General features: G+C 37.2%; 1 protein-coding gene across 1 annotated transcript in view; it reads left to right on the forward strand.

Annotated features, from left to right (window-relative positions):
- LOC129000595 (putative glucosylceramidase 4) overlaps positions 1–8,388 on the forward strand; it is a 67,249-nt gene extending 58,861 nt beyond the window's left edge. The window contains exons 6-10 of the mRNA XM_054427556.1: positions 309–540; positions 4,919–5,075; positions 5,944–6,020; positions 6,979–7,376; positions 8,260–8,388. Of these exons, the coding sequence (XP_054283531.1) occupies positions 309–540; positions 4,919–5,075; positions 5,944–6,020; positions 6,979–7,376; positions 8,260–8,362 (967 nt within the window). The 3' untranslated portion in view covers positions 8,363–8,388. The remainder of the gene's footprint in view (positions 1–308; positions 541–4,918; positions 5,076–5,943; positions 6,021–6,978; positions 7,377–8,259) is intronic.
- Positions 8,389–20,461: the final 12,073 nt, after the last annotated feature.

Genomic DNA, 20,461 nt, shown 5'->3' on the forward strand with positions numbered 1-20,461 from the left:
GACACGAACACAAATACGTTAGGAACATTATACCATAGGTGAAGTAATGTAATTGCATTACTACATCTATGAAGATATGGTTGACAGACCTATCAAGGGACGCCTAGGGTCTCAGTGCAGGTAGAAGAATAAAATGTATTATTCTTTAAAATAACAAAGGGGTTTTAAGATTAATTCAAAACAGCAGTGACAGCCATAACAACATTAAGTATTCAATCATGTCGAGTCTGGCTGATAAAAAAAAATTGACATAAAAATAAAAGATAAGTGATGAATTTTGAAATTTCCCATTCATTTTTTTCAATTAGATTCCTCGAAGAGTACAAAAAGAACCAGATAGACATTTGGGGAATAAGTGGAGGAAATGAGGTGATGCTTGGAGTTATGGTAGGACTCAACTGCACTCAACAACTAGCTAACATCCAGCGCAACTGGCTAAAGGATTATCTCACCCCACAGTTAAGTGCTGCCAACCTAAGTGATGTCAAGTTCCTGGGCATGGACGATATGAGATTGTTTGCCCTATATTGGGGTGACCGGGTAAGTATGATGGAAATCATGTTGATAAGTACTGTAATCTTCCTAATATTGTTTCATGTGTTTTGATTTAAGCCAGTTATTGTTTTAGGGTCCCCTTGTCTTATTTAAAGGGAATTTAAATCTCTTGTGTGTCAGACACTTTAATCTTCGTTACATTTTATGAATGTGTTTTAAATGTGGAAAAATAAAATATTTAGAGTAATTTTCTTATGTAGGAATTACATTGAAAATCCCTATTCATAATGGACAATAATTATAAGGGTTAAACCAGGTGCTTTTATTTTTGTAGCAAGGCTTATTCTTTAACACTTAAGAATAGTAATGCCGATGTTGATGCTTAAACTTTTAAGAAGGATGATTTGTATCTGCACTTAACAACAATGGTTTATCATAAATACAGGTTATACTAATATCGACACATCATTGCTACTTAACAACTGAAACCTTCTATACTGTATAGTAATATTATTCATTCAACTAGAGTATTTTCGTAGTAAATTTTGTAAAAAGTAAGAGTTTTTAGCGAATATCCCTATAGGGAAGTAGCTATTACCGTAGGTCTCATGGTAAGACTTAGGCCCGGGACCGATTTACTTTTTCATTTTGATGTCCCCAGAGGGCAAAAACACCATTCGTTCAAATTTTTATATATGTATATATATATATATAGATATATATATATATATATATATATATATATATATATATATAGATTTATATATATATGTGTCCGTGAACACGATAACTTGAGTAATTTTTATCCGATTTTGATGAAATTTGGTTTGAAGGTGTAAGGCGGGATAAACTTGAATGAGTTCGCGATCCAGCATGATCGGACCATGGGAACAGGATTTTATGGGGGGTTTTATGGGGTAAAAATTGGTTTTTCTCACTTTTGACCCTCAAAACACAAAATTTTCCAATTTTTCTCTAAACCTTCTTAAAGAGCTTAAAAAAACAAACAATTCAGTATATCAAAGTGTTTTTGTACGGTTATTGGTTACGGAGAAAACAAAAAAAAATTTAAATTTAAAATTCCCATGTTATTCTTATGGAGAATATTGTAAAATGTTGTAGTTTGCTTGTTTATGGATATATTTTGATCAAACTTGGCAAATATATTCATTTTATAACCAATAATTATTTTACTTAAAACACACACTTTATTAGTTTCTTGTAGCAGCAAACCTAGGTACTCGTAAACCTAATCCTATATCCTATACTCTAATACGAGCAAAGTTTGCTTGTATGTATGTATGTATGTATGTATGTATGTATGCTTGCACCAAGATCTCGAAAACGGCTCCGACGATTTTCTTCAAATGTTGTATATGGTTTATTTCTGGCCTAAAAACGAGTTTACTGCAATTAGAACTGCCATCAAAAATCTAATTACGTAGAAAAATAAAATTGAAAATCACATTTTTTTAACATTAGTCTTATGGGTTGCTAGGTAACCATGTTGGCTGAATTAAATAACAAGGAAAAAGTAAACAAAAGACTTGTAGCTTGTAATTTGTCTATCCACAGTATACTAGCAAAACAAAATACAGTACAAAGTACAAAAGGAAAAACATCAGTTGTTACTATTGAGCAAAGATTATACTGAAGATTACTAGATTCTATAGTCAAGGGTAGCAGTGTGGAGTGTGGGATCTGTTTATGACGATTAGATTACGGTATCTGCAATCCTTAAATGCTATGGAAAGGGAGGAAAACAGGTCCACGACATAGGAAGTGGTGAAGGAAGTAGTAAAGGCGAGCAGTCTGGAGTGTGGGAACTGTTTATGACGATTAAATTAAGGTATCTGCAATCCTAAAATGTAATGGGAAGGGAGGAAAACAGGTCCATGACGTAGGAAATGGGGAAGGAAGTTGTAAGGCTAGCAGTGCAGAGTGTGGAAACCGTCTGTGGCATTTATGTATCTGCAATTTTAAAATAGTATAAAGAAGGAGGGCAAATAGGTCTACGACATAGGGAGTGGTGAAGGAAGTAGCAAGGGTGAGCAGTCTGGAGTGTGGGAATTGTTAATAACGATTAAAACAAGTTATCTACAATCCTAAAATGCTATGGGAAGGGAGGAAATCAGGTCCGCGACGTAGGAAGTGGTGAAGGAAGTAGTAAAGGCGAGCAGTCTGGAGTGTGGAAACTGTTTGAGACGATTAGATTAAGGAATCTACAATCCTAAAATGCAATGGGAATGGAGGGAAACAGGTCCGCGACGTAGGAAGTGGTGAAGGAAGTAGTAAAGGCGAGCAGTCTGGAGTGTGAAAACTGTTTATGACGATTAGATTAAGGAATCTACAATCCTAAAATGCAATGGGAATGGAGGGAAACAGGTCCGCGACGTAGGAAGTGGTGAAGGAAGTAGTAAAGGCGAGCAGTCTGGAGTGTGGAAACTGTTTGAGACGATTAGATTAAGGAATCTGCAATCCTAAAATCCTATGGGAAGGGATGGAAAGAGGTCCGCGACGTAGGAAGTGGTGAAGGAAGTAGTAAAGGTGAGCAGTCCGGAGTGTGGGAACTGTTAATAACGATTAGATTAAGTTATCTACAATCCTAAAATGCTATGGGACGGGAGGGAATCATGTCCGCGACGTAGGAAGTGGTGAAGGAAGTAGTAAAGGCGAGCAGTCTGGAGTGTGGAAACTGTTTATGACGATTAGATTAAAGAATCAACAATCCTAAAATCCTATGGGAAGGGATGGAAAGAGGTCTGCGACATAGGAAGTGGTGAAGGAAGTAGTAAAGGTGAGCAGTCCGGAGTGTGGGAACTGTTAATAACGATTAGATTAAGTTATCTACAATCCTAAAATGCTATGGGACGGGAGGGAATCATGTCCGCGACGTAGGAAGTAGTGAAGGAAGTAGTAAAGGCGAGCAGTCTGGAGTGTGGAAACTGTTTATGACGATTAGATTAAAGAATCAACAATCCTAAAATCCTATGGGAAGGGATGGAAAGAGGTCTGCGACATAGGAAGTGGTGAAGGAAGTAGTAAAGGTGAGCAGTCCGGAGTGTGGGAAATGTTTATGCCGATTAGATTAAGGTATCTACAATCCTAAAATGCTATGGGAATGGAGGGAAACAGGTCTGCGACGTAGGAAGAGGTGAAGGAAGTAGTAAAGGCAAGCAGCCCGGAGTGTTGGAACTGTTAATGACGATTAGATTAGGGTATCTGCAATCCTAAAATGCCATTGGAAGGGGGAGAAACAGGTCCGCGACGTAGGAAGTGGTGAAGGAAGTAGTAAAGGCGAGCAGTCTGGAGCCTGGGAACTGTTTATGGGAACTACATTAAGGTATCTACAATCCTAAAATGCTACGAGAAGGGAGGAGAGGAAAACAGGTCCATGACGTAGGAAATGGTGTAGGAAGTAGTAATGCTAGCAGTGCAGAGTGTGGGAACTGTCTGTGGCATTTATGTACCTGCAGTTCTAAAATGGTATAGGGAAGGAGGGCAAACAAGTCCACGACATAGGGAGTGGTGAAGTAAGTAGTGAAGGTTAGCAGTGTGGAGATTGGGAGTGGATTAATGTATCTGCAATACTTTTCAGAGTAAAGTAATAATTTTCCCCGAGCAAAGCTCGGTCCCCAGGTACTGTTATTTAAATAGATCAATTGAAAATCAATTCAGCCAAATGGAAATTCGCTTAGACGGCAGGTTTGCTGCGGCGGGGGTATTTTTGCTAAACTTAGTTTATACTTAAATCATAAGGACAATTGTGAGGACATTTGATCGGTGGTATATACAGGGTGAATAAAAAGTCAAGACCCCCCCTCTAATATTTTTCCAAGTAAATATACAAAAATATCCTTTTGGTGGTCGAGCAATCTTAGCAGGAAGTTTCATTTTTTGATTTTGAAATTTTTGAGTGTCCCCCCAAAAGGGGGGATTTGGGGGGCAACTCTAATATTTTAAATGTAAACCCCCTTCAAGTGACACCTCATTTTGAAGTGTTTACAAAAACTTAAAGAATGGTGAAAACTAGAGGTCGCTATCTCTTCTCTATCCAAAATGGTAGCCCGTCAAATGTTGTGGAAAATCAATGGTAAAATTGTTAATATTGGCTACCATTTTGGATAGAGAAGAGATAGCGACCTCTAGTTTTCACTATTCTTTAAGTTTTTGTAAACACTTCAAAATGAGGTGTCACTTGAAGGTGGTTTACATTTAAAATATTTGAGTTGCCCCCCAAATCCCCCCTTTTGGGGGGACACTCAAAAATTTCAAAATCATAAAATGAAACTTCCTGCTAAGATTGCTCGACCACCAAAAGGATATCTCTGTATATTTACTTGGAAAAATATTAGAGGGGGGGGTCTTGACTTTTTATTCACTCTGTAGATTAAACTGTTTTGTTTTAATGACAAAACTAAAGTTTGCAGACGACACTGAAGCCTACAAGCTGTCTGGTGGTATAGCTCTTCACTGGTATTTAGACTTCTTCATACCTCCCTCTGTTCTGGATAAATTTCACGAAAAGCATCCTGAACAAATGATCATCTATACGGAGAGCAGTATAAACCCTGTCTTTTGTAAGTAATTTGATACAAATGTACTATTCGCCGTTGTAATGTAAAATAGATATTCATAAATGCATTTTCTTTGAACAAACGTGTTGTGTAATGTGGATGTAATGTAATAGAGGAACCGAGATACATAATGTTATTTCATAATCAAGGGGTTTTTCATAGGGCACAATAATTTGACCACGTACTTGGAGGAATGTGTAAATAATTAAAATAGATCAATTATGAAATTGTGTACTATGTATATTTAAAGTTTGCTAAGTTAATTCTTAGAGTTTAGGCAATTAAAATTAAAATATCCCTATATGAGTAATTTCTTCTGTATCAATTTAGTTGTACTTATACGATACTACATACCATCTAAGTAAAATTGTTTTAGTATTAAGTAATTAAGTACTTAAGTATTACTCAATCCTGATAAAATGACCAAGATAGCTTGATTGGTGATTAAAATTTAATTTTAGTTAATTTCTGCATAGAAAAGTTAACAAATTGTGAAGTGTGTTTTGTGTAGGTCACTTTTGAGTGAGCTCATAATTTGCCCAGGTGTTTCTTTGTGTACAACTAGCTTTATAATTAATCAACAGCTCGTTAGACAATATTGGTCAATACAATTAAATGTTTAGTACGGTAGGCTAACACATTGTCAAAATACCTATGGGTTTTGACAATAAAAAGGACGACAGAGTAAACATTTCGAAACAATCTTTTCAGAAAAATACCTTAACATTATCTTAAGCCAATCCACAAATATGATGTAGATATGAAAAAATATGATATGACCCTTGGCTTTAATTCCAAATTTAACATTATTTACATTTATGGAACAATATACTGTCTATATTTGTTCTTTGAGTAAGTTTCCAATTAACAGTTTCAGGGCCAGGAGATCCAGCAGTGCAGTTTGGTTCTTGGAGGAGAGCGGCACTCTACATGCACAATATGATTGAGGTTAGTTCGTATCAAAACAACGTCCAACCATTTATAAACATGTCAAAATAGATTATAGGTGTTTTCGATTCCTCTAAAATTATTTATATCAATGAAATTCAGTGTCTAGTCCTGCATACGTTTGACTCTTGAGAAATTATAAGAATTTGTTTTAGGCCCAATTACTAATCAAGGTAACAGTTATTTGTGCAACTAGTGAGCAAAGTGAGTTTTTGCCTACGGCTCGTGAGTAAGGATTTCTCTCGAGTGTGGCAATTGCACTTTGCACATTATATTTTTCCTACAGATACCATAAAACAAATAAATTGGTAAAGAAACGTGCCTTCACTTTGCAAATCTGGAGTGAGACAAAGTAATTAGAGTGAGAAAATGTTAACATTGTCTCACTAATGAGCGAATTGGCCACTTTCATGCCTTCACGTTGCAAATCTGGAGTAGGACAAAGTAATTAGAGTGAGAAAATGTTAATATTGTCTCAGTAATGAGCGAATTGGCCACTTTCGTACCTTCACGTTTCAAATCTGGAGTGAGACAAAGTAATTAGAGTGAGACAATGTTAATATTGTCTCACTGATTAGCGATTTGGTCACTTTGCTTTTTCAAATCAGTGAGAGAACATGTGCATTGTTAGGTAACTGTAGGGAAAAGCTATTTTGTGCAATAGAGTTGCTTTCTTGGTTTCGTAGCTAGTTAGGGGAGCTGATCGTTTGTTATGAAGGTGTACTAGGTAAGTGTGCATAGCAGGATGAATTTATCTTTAAAACACGTTTCAGCAACTGTCTATTTGACATTGATAAAAGCTATACAAATAAATGACAAGGTTCCTTTTAATTTAAGATTTAAATGTATTTAACCATTCTATCCAATACAATAATCCTTACAAAATTAAATTACATTTAAATTAAGTTTTTCACAAGAAATGGTACAATTTGCTAACCATTACATTATAATTTTACAGAACCTGAATCACTGGACTCAAGGATACATAGACTGGAACTTAGCCCTAAATATGACAGGAGGTCCATACCTATACCTGGCTCTCGACGCTGCTGTCATCGTCAACAATATTACAGGAGAGTTCTACAAACAGCCGATGTTCTACGCCCTGGGTCACTTCTCAAAGTTCATCCCTCCTGGGTCAAAGAGGGTTGGAGTCACCGCGAAAAACCACACTTCTTACGACTATAATGACATGGACGACTTAGATGTGGACAAGATTCTAGAAATCTACAGAAAGTCTAAGATTGGAGAAACTGTCAATTTAGAAGCGATTAAACCAGTCTCGGCTCCAGAGATCGTGGAATGTGTTGCCTCTACCAACCCAGATGGTAGTAATACTATCATTGTGTTAAACAAGTAAGTAATACAAACTTACATGTGTTAATATTCTATCTTTACTAATGGTGTCATAAAAGTAGTTTGAAAAAGATATACGTTTTGACTATAATATTTAATTACTTAATCTCATAAAATTTAGTATTATGGACGCTATAGAAAATTTTGAAAAAAACATTAATTTATTCTAAAATACTAAAAATGTATGTGATTAACTATGCTTGCCATCCAACTAAAATTCTTTTAGCTAAATGTTTTACATTGTTGAAAGTAGTGTACTGTTTTTACCTTCAGCAGTTATCCCTTAGAAGGGGTGCTGTATAAACGTATTGTCAATACTAATTGACGAAAATACAGTTCTATAACAGTCACTCTAATAACGCGATAAGAAGAAAAAAAACTGGATATTTGTTAGTTTAGTGATGGAATTGACAAAGTAAAATGCAACCCGATGATTAACTGAAATAAATATTAATACCAATAGATAGACATTTATAAATTTTCGTATACACATGAAATACGTTTTCAGGTTACATTATCAACTTCAGACCTTTTAACTTTTTTGCCCTAGGAATTAAAACAACTACTTTAACCTGATAAAGCATGCATGAAAACAATCACTATTGCTGCAAGAAGAAGAAAAGTATTTAGTTTTCAAGTGGTGCAGTATCAAGAGAGATTACAAAAGAAGTTGAATTATTAATTTGCTTCGAAGCGCATACAATTAAGAAAACGTGCATTAGAAATTTAAGCAAATAAAACAACAAAGTCCCAAAAGTCTACTTAGAAACAAATCTCTAAATAAACATATTTTAAGTGGTGTACACATTCAAAGACTAATATTTGCTGTTTTTATCATTTTGTATTGATATATTTGTTTCTAATCCTTTATTTTTATTTTAAGCAAAAACGTGACCGCGAGAGTTAAACTTGACATCGCTCAACTCGGAACTGTTACTTTGGACCTGGAAGAGAAATCTTTAAATACTTTTGTATATTGGATGTAGTTTTAAATAAATTACTAATACCTGAAGTATGATTTATCAATTTAACGCCTGTGAAACTTAAGATCAAGGAATAATATAGGTTACAATGGGGTTACTTTAGCTGCTGACTGAATAGAGTAATATCATGGTAAAAACAAGAACAGTGAACTAATTTTATTTCGAGTTTTATGCCTCTAAGTTTAATTATTATTCTTAAATGCATCACTAAGTAGTTTTTAACATATAAACACATTGGGTGAAATGAAAGAATCGCGATCTGTATAACACCCTTAGCCTCTTTTTTTGTTTACACAACAAGTTTGGCCTTGTTTACCACCTAAGTTTAGGTGAAACAGCTTAGGCAAATTTGCACTGGCGTAGAAGAGTTTTAGTTTAAAAAAATTGGAACTGTGTTACACAACTACAAACACTGGCAGTTCTATCGATCTTAACGATTTGTAAATAGTTGATGAGTGTATACCTAACCAAAGAGGAACTTAAATCCAGCTTTTAGGGCAATGAACCCACCTCAGCGGTTTATTTACTCTTAATATAAGTAACGTTATTTGCTGATGCCAGTAAAGTACAGACGTCGGATAAAATTGACTTCGATGTTATTTATTATTAAGTAATGTATATGTAATTTATTTTTTAGCTTTATAAAGCATGTTCCTGCCCTAGATAAAGAATAGATGTAAAAGTAAAACAAAAGTATAACAAAATTAGTTATGTCCTAAACGATGACGTTTAAATACAAAGTTTGATTATACTATATGTGCTTATCACAATCATGGAGGTTATCTGAAATATTAACGTTAGGAAGCAACCACTTTATGCCGACGATACTTTTATATTTACTTTTATATTTTACTTTATATTGCTTTAACATCCACAGGAAAGGATGTTTTACAATCTAAATATTATAAAGCCACAATCACAACCACTCCTATTTAATTACAGCTTAAATTCTACCCGAGAAAACCGGAAGTCAGAAGAAAAAGGACAAAATAAAAATCCATGAATAATTATTCTATTACAGGACAGATATCCTCTTCAAACAATCATTTTATTTAAACTAGTGTTTGATACAATAATTGTCTATTTCATTACTATTATAAAATTCGAGTAAAAATGGTTTTACGTTTATCTAAATTATTCATTAATAAAAAAAAAATGGTTTTAACGGTGATAATTGTCATTTTAAGACTAAAATTCTAATATTTATAGTATAACAATTTATATTTTATGTTAGAGTTAGGTTTTACTAAACGGACAGAACTGACATGTTTTTTTTTTTTTTTTTAAGAGGTTGGCGGCCTCTTTTAACCTTGCATTTGCCCGTCCACATAGACTACTGATCTGTGCGTGGAACGTATCCAGCAAAGCAAGGGGTGAGCCGGTACAGTACAAAGGTGAACTGTACTGATAAAAGTTTGTGGCAGTGACCAGGATCCGAACCCACGACACTTCTGCCTTGGGCCCAAAGTCCGTGACGCTACCAACTGAGCCACCGACTCACCTCTTAAATATCTCTCATCTCTCTTTGTTTAGATCTATTGTATAATTCCTGTGTTAATTCCTAGGGGGGGGGGGGTAAAACTACACCTTAAATGCCTCGGATCTGCTAACAGTCACTAGTCAGGTGTGTCTAGGGTTCAAGTTATATTATTAATTGGCTGGGCTTTTTCGCCCGTCCCTAACAATATATTTAGTAAATATATATATAGTGTGAAAGTCGTGTGAACTAGGATTTAATTTCGTTGACAAGGCTACTCCGCCCGTCACCTAACAATTCGATTTAATGCAAAAAATAAAATACGTTCTATAACCACTATAATTTATGGTTATGAGTGGCAAGTGCAGAGCTAAGCTACTATCGATGGACGTGAGCTGTTTCGCCCGTCCCCTAACAATATAATTAACCAGCCTAAAATTTGTACCAAAAAGGAATGACAAAAGCTACTACCATAATAATATTGAATTAAGAACAATTAATACCGGAGTACTTACTGTTCAATACCCGGAATAGGGTCGACGACTATGTTTAACCTTTACTATACCACTCTGTGGGTTAGACCAACATGGGTTCCTGCCTCAGTTTAGAGGGAGTAGAGGAGAGAAGTGACCAGCTACACGCCGGCCGATCGAGTGCCGGTTGATCCTAGGTCCTGGAGAACTCTCGCCCTACCCCTACCACTACACCTTAAGACGCTACTAGTGCGGCGGGTGGACACTGCCGGTAACATTTCCCGCTCTAATTTAAAATTTAATAGAGGTCCAATTTGGGACCTTACACCCTCTTCTCACTTTCGGGAACAAAAAAAAATACCCCCGCCGCAGCAAACCTGCTGTCTAAGTGAATTTCCATTTGGCTGAATTGATTTTCAATCGATCTATTTAAATAACATTATAGGTTTAACGAGTACCTAGGTTTGCTGCTACAAGGAAACTAATAAAGTGTGTGTTTTAAGTAAAATAATTATTGCTTAGTATAAAATGAATATATTTGCCAAGTTTTATCAAAAGATATCCATAAACAAGCAAACTACAACATTTTACAATATTCTCCATAAGAATAACATGGGAATTTTAAATTTACAGTTTTTTTAGTTTTCTCCGTAATCAATAACCGTACAAAAACACTTTGATATACTGAATTGTTTGTTTTTTTAAGCTCTTTAAGAAGGTTTAGAGAAAAATTGGGAAATTTTGTGTTTTGAGGGTCAAAAGTGAGAAAAACCTATTTTTACCCCATAAAACCTCCCATAAAACCCTGTTCCCATGGTCCGATCATACTGGATCGCGAACTCATTCAAGTTTATCCCGCCTTACACCTTCAAACCAAATTTCATCAAAATCGGATACAAATTACTCAAGTTATCGTGTTCACGGACACATATATATATATATAAATCTATATATATATATATATATAAAAATTTGAACGAATGGTGTTTTTGGCCTTTGGGGACATCAAAATGAAAAAGTAAATCGGTCCCGGGCCTATGTCTTACCATGAGACCTACGGTAATAGCTACTTCCCTATAGGGAAATTCGCTAAAAAAAAAAAAACAGACGGCATTGTTTATTAATATATATATTTTTTTTATATTGGTTTGCCCTTAGTAGGTGGTTATGAAAGGTAGTAGGCAATGAAACGACAAGCCCCATATTTTAAGTAACAAAACAATTTACTTCACAAAGGTACAAAACAACAGTACAAAACAACAGTACAAATTAACATTCTGTGTCAAATAAAATAAAAATGCCAAGCTTCTCTTCTAGCAAAATTTACGAATACTGTCACAAGGAACTCATTGGTAACAGAAACACGGCCTTTTGGCCTAGGGAAACAAAACTCCTCATTAAAATGAAATCACCAAATCATTCTCTATATACCCGACTAGTACACGCGCCTCCGGTACTGAGGCTTACGGTTCTGAGGCTTCAGTGCTTTCTCCCGGTACAAGGTCCCGTCCTCTCACCTTCTTATTTTGTAGAAGCGGTTCAGCCTCCGCCACCATTCTGATTCTCCGGGAAGTTCCTCTGGTCCCAAAAACGGGCGCTGCCCTAAATGAGTTGTAGTCCCGGAAACTGACTTGATCCTCCATTAAATCGTCCCTTATTTGACGTCCTTCCCCAGTGACTATCGATAATCGGAGGGGTCTGGCAGGTGGAAAGCCTGCATAACGCCGTCCGTGCTCGTCTGCCTCATTAACCTCAAGTAGGGCGAAGTTCTCGTCTTCCAACCGCCCTCTCCGAAGGGCTCGGGCGATTTTCTTTCGCCACTCGCATGGGTTGATGGTCAAGTCTTTAATAATCCCCGAATTTTTGGACAGCTTTTCCGCCATCGCACACAAAAAGATGCCACACGACGTCTTGTCAGGCTGTCGTGGAGCCTCGTTTGGTGTCTCAAAGAGGGACCACTCCTCGGGGTTGAACTCCACCCCCTGTATCAACGCCACTTTCTCTAAGTAACTCAGCACTACTTTCATTTGGGGAGCCCTGCGCAAGTGGACCGAGTCGTAGGCCTGCAAGAACTTTGCCCGAGTGTTCACCACCACCAAGGCCCAATGCCCCACTTCACTTACCTCCGGAAGGTGTACCGGGAATAGCAACAGTTCGTGCACGAACAAGGCATCTTCACTCACGCGCCCCCTGGTAGCTCGGATACCACCCTTCGCCCAGTCTCCAAAGAATTCCGTGTCAAAAGCCCAAGCGGAGGGCACTTCGCGGTAATACCGACTTCGGCGCTCTAGGAGCCTTAAGTAGGCGTTAATTACTAGTCCATCCACACAATCATTATTGTACAGCGCAATCAGCTCACCACTACTAATTTTTATTATCGGCCTTAAGGTAGCCATGCTAAGGTGCAAAGGGTATGGCGTGAAGCAAGAGTGGGGGAACTATGATATCATGCACATGCCAAGCACTACACTGCAAAAGCGGGACCTGCAAACAAGAGAAATCAATTATTTATTTGAGATAGAATAGTGATAAAAATATGCTACACACCAACTATGTACAGCAAATTTAATACTAGTGAAATTAAAACTTAACTATTGGGACCATTTAGGATTAGTCAACGGTGTAGATTTATTTATAAATTAGTCGACAATTGGACGCTCCTGGAGTGCCTTTAAATCTTTGACATGAGCGGTTTGCTTTTTCCTTGAACCGGGCAATTGAATTTCATACATGTTGTAGCCTACTTTACGGGTGATAACAAATGGCCCTTCATATTTTGGCGACAATTTCGTGGTCACGGCATTAGCTTTGGACGATGAAATGTGAGCCCGTTTTAATACTTGCTAGCCAACCACATAGTGTACATCCCGGCGTCGCATATTATAATATCTAGCTTGAGATGAAAACGCGTTTCGCAAGTTTCTCTGGGTCGCTTGGTATAGAGCCCTTAAACGTTGCATTTGCTCGTGATTCATCAAGAGTTATTTCACCCCCGTCATTAGCAACCTCAAATAACGGACCACGGATCGCCTTAGGCACCCTTAACTCCCGACCATAACACAACATGGCGGGCGTGTACTTGGTAGACGCGTGCACCGCCGTATTCATAGCGTACACGATTTCCTTAAAACTCTCGTCCCAGGTTTCCTGAGAACCCTTAATACTTTGCGCCACTAGGGTTTTAATTACCCGGTTGCACCTCTCAATAGGGTTGGACTGGGGATTGTATGGGGCTGTATTTTGAAAGGTTATGTCCCAGTCCTTTGCTATCTCCTGGAATACGCGAGCACCAAATTGAGTGCCATTATCGACGATGAGAACTTTAGGAGACCCATGCCAGAATAAGACCAGTTCCTTACATTTCTGGGCTACTTGCGCGGCAGTGGCACTTCTAAGTGGTGCCATTTCAGTCCAATTACTGTACTGATCTTGGAAGACTACAATAAACGTGTTTCCTTTTTTGGAACGTGGTAGGGGTCCCATAAGATCTGCCAAAACCGTGTGACAGGGGCCACCTGGAGGGCGAAAATGCATAACTCCGGCCGGCATGGTCTGTTCGACCTTAAACCTTTGGCACGTAGCACAACTTCTAACGTAAGCCCGGACGTCGTTCCGCCAGCCCGGCCAGGAATAACTCTCTCCAGTTCGTTTGGCTTTTTTCTTAAAGCCAAAATGACCGGCAGTAAGGGAGTCGTGGGTTTCAACCAATACCCTTTCACGGTCCTCTACTCGAACGCAAAGCTTCCAACATTCTTTCGGTTCGCCGTGGGACACTTCCCACCTAAACAATTTATAAAGCTTATTGTCCCGAATAATGAATCTATTGTTGGAAACTGGATTTCTGGCTACCTTCGCAAAAAGACGGTCGTACCATTTATCCACGGACCCTGTAACACTGTCCTGGGGCTGTTTCGCCACTTGACTCGGGGTGTTCACGTCCACGGGACAAGCCGACATGTCAAGGTCGTCAGTAGTCAAACCCTCGACTGGAAAACGCGACAATGCGTCAGCTACACGGTTGTACGCCCCTTTCCTATACTCGACATCAAACTAATTTTGCTGGAGCTCGAGAACCCATCTGGCCAGCCGTCCAGTAGGTTCTTTTAGACGCAAGAGCCACTTTAGCGCGATATGGTCCGTCACCGCAATAAAGCGGCAACCCTCTAAATAGGGGCGAAATTTCTTTACCACCCAGACTAAAGCCAAGCATTCTTTCTCGGTTACGGTGTACTTTGCATTCGGCATTTGGAAGCAGACGACTCGCGTAGGCGATGGCCACCTCCCCATTGTCACGACGTTGGGTGAGGGAGGCTGCTTCGTCCGACGCGTCCACTTGAATGACGAACGTCTTTTCAAAATCGGCGCAGGCAAGTATAGGCGTAGAAGTAAGGCGACTTTTTAATTCACTTTCGCCTGCTCTTGTTTATCTGTCCACCTCCACGGGTTTCCCTTCTTTAACAGACTCGTAAGAGGGGAAGTGATTCGGGCAAATCGATCTACAAAGCGCCTGTACCAGGAAGCTAGCCCTAAGAAACTTCTAAGGCTCTTACCGTTCTTCGGCCTAGGAAACTCGTTGATCGCTTTTACTTTGTCAGGGTCAGTGCTTATACCTTCGGCGTTAACGATATGTCCTAAATATTTCAATTCGGTCTGACAGAAATTACATTTTTCGTAATTTAGTTTGAGGCCGGCTGTACGCAATCGTTCAAAAACCTCTTTTAGCAAAACAAGATGGTCATCAAATGTTGAGGTAACAACGATAAGATCGTCAAGATATGCGAACGCATGAGGTTCTAATTCAGGGCCTATAATTTGGTCTAAAAGTCGTTGGAACGTGGCAGGGGCCGAATGGAGACCAAACGGCATTATAGTGAACTGAAACAAATCCACCCCCGGTACAGTAAAAGTACAGCCTCCTCTAATACAAGGCCGCGACGTTCGAACTGGCAACGCCGCACTCACCCGCCGCCTGGGTCCGATACTTGTACTAGGCTATAAACATCAATGAGAGTATTGCTGCTCTGTATAATTGAATGAAAGTATTTAAATTAGATATTTTAGTGGATTTTAGGGTATGGTAAAATAGACAAATTAGAATCTAGGTTTTATTTATTTAGTGAAAAATTGCACCATACCACAATATGTATAAAACTAAAAATACAAACATAATTTCTTTTGTTGCATGTATTGTAAGTACGATAAATTCTGGAAATAGATGTACTTTACATATTTCCTTTGTTAATTTGATAATCTATACTATTATATAACAATCTCATGGTGTCTGTATATATGAGTGTTATTCAAAATAGTAAAAACTACTAGACAGACTGGGCTTGTTTGACAACTTTTGGTATTGTCCCAGTACTAGTAGTACTGGTCCTAGTCAAAGTACTACAGTACTTGCTGTACTTGAAACGACTTTCAGGGTCTTATCACCCTTATCACCCTTGTTCTTATCCGGGGTATTTATGTAAAATGTAGGCCAAAATAGCTGGAACAAAAATTTCAAAAACAAACGCCAAATTCTCATTTTGAAAGTTTAAGATTCTACAACAATACTGTATAATTAATTAATTAAGTCCTTTCGTTCGGGCGCCAATTTGTATGGTGTTAATTCTGAGGGGGGGAGGGGTAAAACTACACCTTAAATGCCTCGAATCTGCTAACAGTCAGGTGTGTCTAGGGTTCAAGTTATATTATTAATTGGCTGGGCTTTTTCGCCCGCCCCTAACGATATATTTAGTAAAAATATATATAGTGTGAAAGTCGTGTGAACTAGGATTTAATTTCGTTGACAAGGCTATTCCGCCCGTCCTCTAACAATTCGATTTAATGCCAAAAAAATTAAATACGTTCTATAACCACTATAATTTATGGTTATGAGTGGCAAGTGCAGAGCTAAGCTACTATTGATGGACGTAAGCTGTTTCGCCCGTCCCCTAACAATATATTTTTAATACAAATATTGTAGTAGACCCCTATTAGTCTACGCCAAGAAACAATTGAAGCTCCAGCCACAACTAGCAATAATACTGAGTAGTCCTGTTAAGGGTTTAACCTATTTAGATTGAACTATCGTAGCCTAGCCAACCTAAGATTTCCACCAAAAAGGAATGACAAAAGCTACTACTATAATAATATTATATTTAGAAAAAATAATACCGGAGTACTTAGGCCCCTATTACACGAGGTAGCCTGGCGACGTCGCCAGCGACCAAACTGGCTACTCAGCTTGTCATGGGGCATTGATTCTTATGGATGTTATTACACGAGGGTAGCCAGCGACGCAGCCACACTTTGGCGACCGACTGGCTACCGAGCCCCGTCGCCACTGTGGTAGCCACTGGCTACCCATATTGGCGACGCTGCGTTGTAGCATATGGAGCTTATTACACTAGGTCGCCAGTATCACGTCGCCACTCGGTTAGTTCATATCACGGGGGTACTTGCACACTGTTGTGTTGCGTTCTGTTGTGTTGTGAGTGTGTGAATTGTTCACTTCAGTTGATAAAATGTCTATATCATCTTCTATGACTCGAAGAAACTGGATTGTGACATACGAAAATAATTGAAACATTTTTTATTGTCCGCACAGAGCTCATCAAAAAGGGTGTAATATAACCCTTTTGATTCTCTTGCACTAAGCATTGGATGAACGTGCATTTTTCTCTTCCTTTGCCTCCTTTTCTTCAGAAGTAACAGAAGGAGAAGATACTTATAATCACTCATTATTCACTGTAAACACCGCTCATAACAAGTACAAGTGCAAGACAAGCACTCACAACAACGGCGCCACGGCGGTAAAATTCTGGCTACTCAACTGGCTACTCAACTGGTTATAGGTTTGGTGGCCAGTGCGTCGCCAGCTACTGCCGCTGGCGACATCGCCAGGCTACCTCGTGTAATAGGGGCCTTACTGTTCAATATCTGGAATAGTGACGACGACTATGTTTAACCTTTACTATTCCACTCTGTGGGTTAGACCAACGTGGGTTCCTGCCTTAGTTTAGAGGCAGTAGAGGAGAGAAGTGACCAGCTACACGCCGGCAGATCGAGTGCCAGTTGATCGACGACACCACTACGACCTTAAGACGCTACTAGTGCGGCGGGTGGACACTGCCGGTAACATTTCCCGCTCTAATTTAAAATTTAAGAGAGGTCCGATTTGGGACCTTACACTATACATATTGCTAAAACGATGTCGTTTTGGGATGATGGTAAAATTCAAATGCAATTTATAATGTGAATGTCATACTTTTGTATTTTTAATTTAAAAATATTTTAGATAATTTATTAATTCACTAAAGTCATAACATACCGTTATTGTAAATAGCCCTTCACCAGTAAAAATTGCATTTATATAGTATACTATCTGTTTCCAGTTAAAAATATTAACTACATTTAAAAGTCATTTTAATAGTTTAAATAAAATGTTACCTTGTCACTACATAATAAATCAAAAGTCAATACTCAATAGGCTACTGTTTTAATAAAGGTTTTAACAGAGTACCCAATACTGCCTGACAGAACAGTTAACATTTACATCTTACTTTTGACATGTTAAAGGTGAAACTCTTTCCATACGATTTTTTTCCGCAAACACTCTAATAACGTCTTTAACCAGAAGACCTTGGTTTCGTTGTTTTTTCACCATTATTTTTAGTTAATCAAAAGTGCGGTACGTACAATGCCCCATGTTGAAAGCAGGGCTATGGCAGATAAGACCAACTTGTTCAAGTGTCTGTCCTTGAATTTTTGTGATGGTCATGGCAAAAGCAATTTGGCATTGGAACTGCAGATGTTTGGATTTCAGGAGAACATTTCCCTCTAACGATTAAAACTTAATTGGAATAATAATACTCGCATTCCAGCCGAACTTGCAGTAATCATTTTCATATTTAAAACTTTGTCATTAATCTCTTTCACCATTATTCTGGTTCCATTAACCAGTCCTTTTTATGGACTTAAATTTCTTAGTAAAATTACAATTCCACCTTTTTATAAACATAACTTGTGAGAAATAACCACTTGGTGCTAAAGTGTGGAGAAATTCATCAGGGACATGTAACCGGTCTTCCTCTTCTTGAATCAAAGTGTCCACTGAGTAGAAAACTCTACTGTCATTATTTAGTTGCTTTGCTATTTTATTATTAATTTGGTCACCATGTTAATTCTTTAGTTAAATTATTGCATGATTTTTGTCTTTTTTTAAGCAACTTCAGAGAATCCTTCACTGAAGATCTCGTCAATGATATTTTGATTCGCAATACATTGTAGTGGAAGACTTGTCAATGTCTCACAAAGACCATTAGGGTAGCTCTCTTGGCCATTCCTTATTCGTAAAAGATATTCAGCAAATATTGATTTCCTTGGATTTGCTCTCATGTTTTTAGCAAGTGAAACATTTTTAAACATTGACCATAAAGGTGGTATAATTATTGAATTTTCTACCATTTCACAGCGACTCGCACCAGAGACTATGATAGCTCATTGCTGGAAATTACCTCCAAAACCTTTCCACCAAAAGGTTTTGCTTGGCCTTCTCTTCTGGCGATATATCGCAATAATCATTCTGCAGAAGATAAAGCATACTTATTGGACATAGAAGCTTCATCCTATAATATTATTTTACAAATATTTACCTTCGTTGCTATTGGATTTTATTTCAGAGACTGAGACTGACTCATTTAATTTTATTGGCAATTTAAATCTGTTTTGTACTGTATGCTAAGATCTCCTAACTCAAAATAGTCTGTTTTGTGACAGCATCTGTCCGTGCAATATAAAAAAAATCAAGCGGTCGCATAACATTTCTTTGAACTTCAAAAACCAGCATAGGTAACTTTTTACAATTTATTATAATTCCATCTCTGTTGTTAATACGTCGCCGAATCACAAACACGGGATTGTTTCTTATAGGTAGAATTTTATGATAATCAAAATTAAAAATTGGAAAACTCGACACATAAAAATATCTATGAAAACGTTAAACACTCCATTATCTGAAAATAAAATACAATCACATAATGAAATAGACTGGTTTTTACTCCCTATGAAGGAAACTGCATCAATAAACTATCCCATCTCATAAGTTATCATTGTATTTGAAAGTAAACTGATAAGTAAACAGAAAAAGTAAATATTAAAATGACAGAAGGGAAACGGGCTATTTTTATGAAGACAGGTTTTCTCTTTTAAGAAATGAATCATATGTTAGGTAACCTTAACAAATTAGGACTTGGATATTTAAAATACATGACAACTTTAAAGCAAAATGGAGCAAAGCACATTGAACTGACCGTGCCAAAAGTTATTCCATGACTTCTACATAGAATTCCCTTTAATTTGACACCTTAATCATCAAAATCGGTCCATAAATAAAAGTTTGCTGTGCACAAGAAATTCCTTACGGAATTAGAATAATAGATCCTTGTTAACCAGATTGAGCAGCACTTCCTCTTAACCTAAACCTAAACCGCTAACTAATTATAGGATTGTAAATATCTTATGATCGTAAAATGACTAAAGTTCATTACCATTTTAACTCCAAGTCTATTGTATTTATATCTATTTCACAAAATAAAACATTATAATAATATCATAGAAAAACCTTTCTAGTCCCTTATGTCCGAAAACTATGTTATAAAATATTTGTGTGCAGAATATTTTAAAGGTGAAAACTTTAATGGTTATCACATAATTCTATGCCATCTAAATACTCTATGCGTCCTCTTTTTATCATTCCAATAAACAATTTAAAGTTGTTTAATTTCGTAAAATATTTTTTTTTTTACTTTTTATACCAGCAAAATAAGCCATCAATAAATAGTTTTTATATATTATTTAGTAAGAACTATTTGTTGATTCTAACATGTGTAACTATGTAACTATGTAAATATGGTTATCAATAACTTAGATATAAAATTGCTCGGTTAAATTCATTTTAAAAATGTTTCAAAAAGTTAAATTTAAAATTATAAAAAAAACGGGGCATGCAATAAAAAATCGACCTGGGAAAAAATACGTAAATACGAGTAATGCATATAAAGGATTAATTGAGCTACGCCATTTGAGGGGCGAATAAAAAAAAATACAAATAATAAGTCAAGATACGCATATTGATACAAATAGGTCACAAATAATAGGATACAA

Source organism: Macrosteles quadrilineatus, unplaced genomic scaffold, assembly GCF_028750875.1.
Source record: "Macrosteles quadrilineatus isolate MER2022 unplaced genomic scaffold, UCM_ALF_1.0 Scaffold_8__2_contigs__length_117827958, whole genome shotgun sequence".
Lineage (NCBI taxonomy): Eukaryota > Metazoa > Arthropoda > Insecta > Hemiptera > Cicadellidae > Macrosteles > Macrosteles quadrilineatus.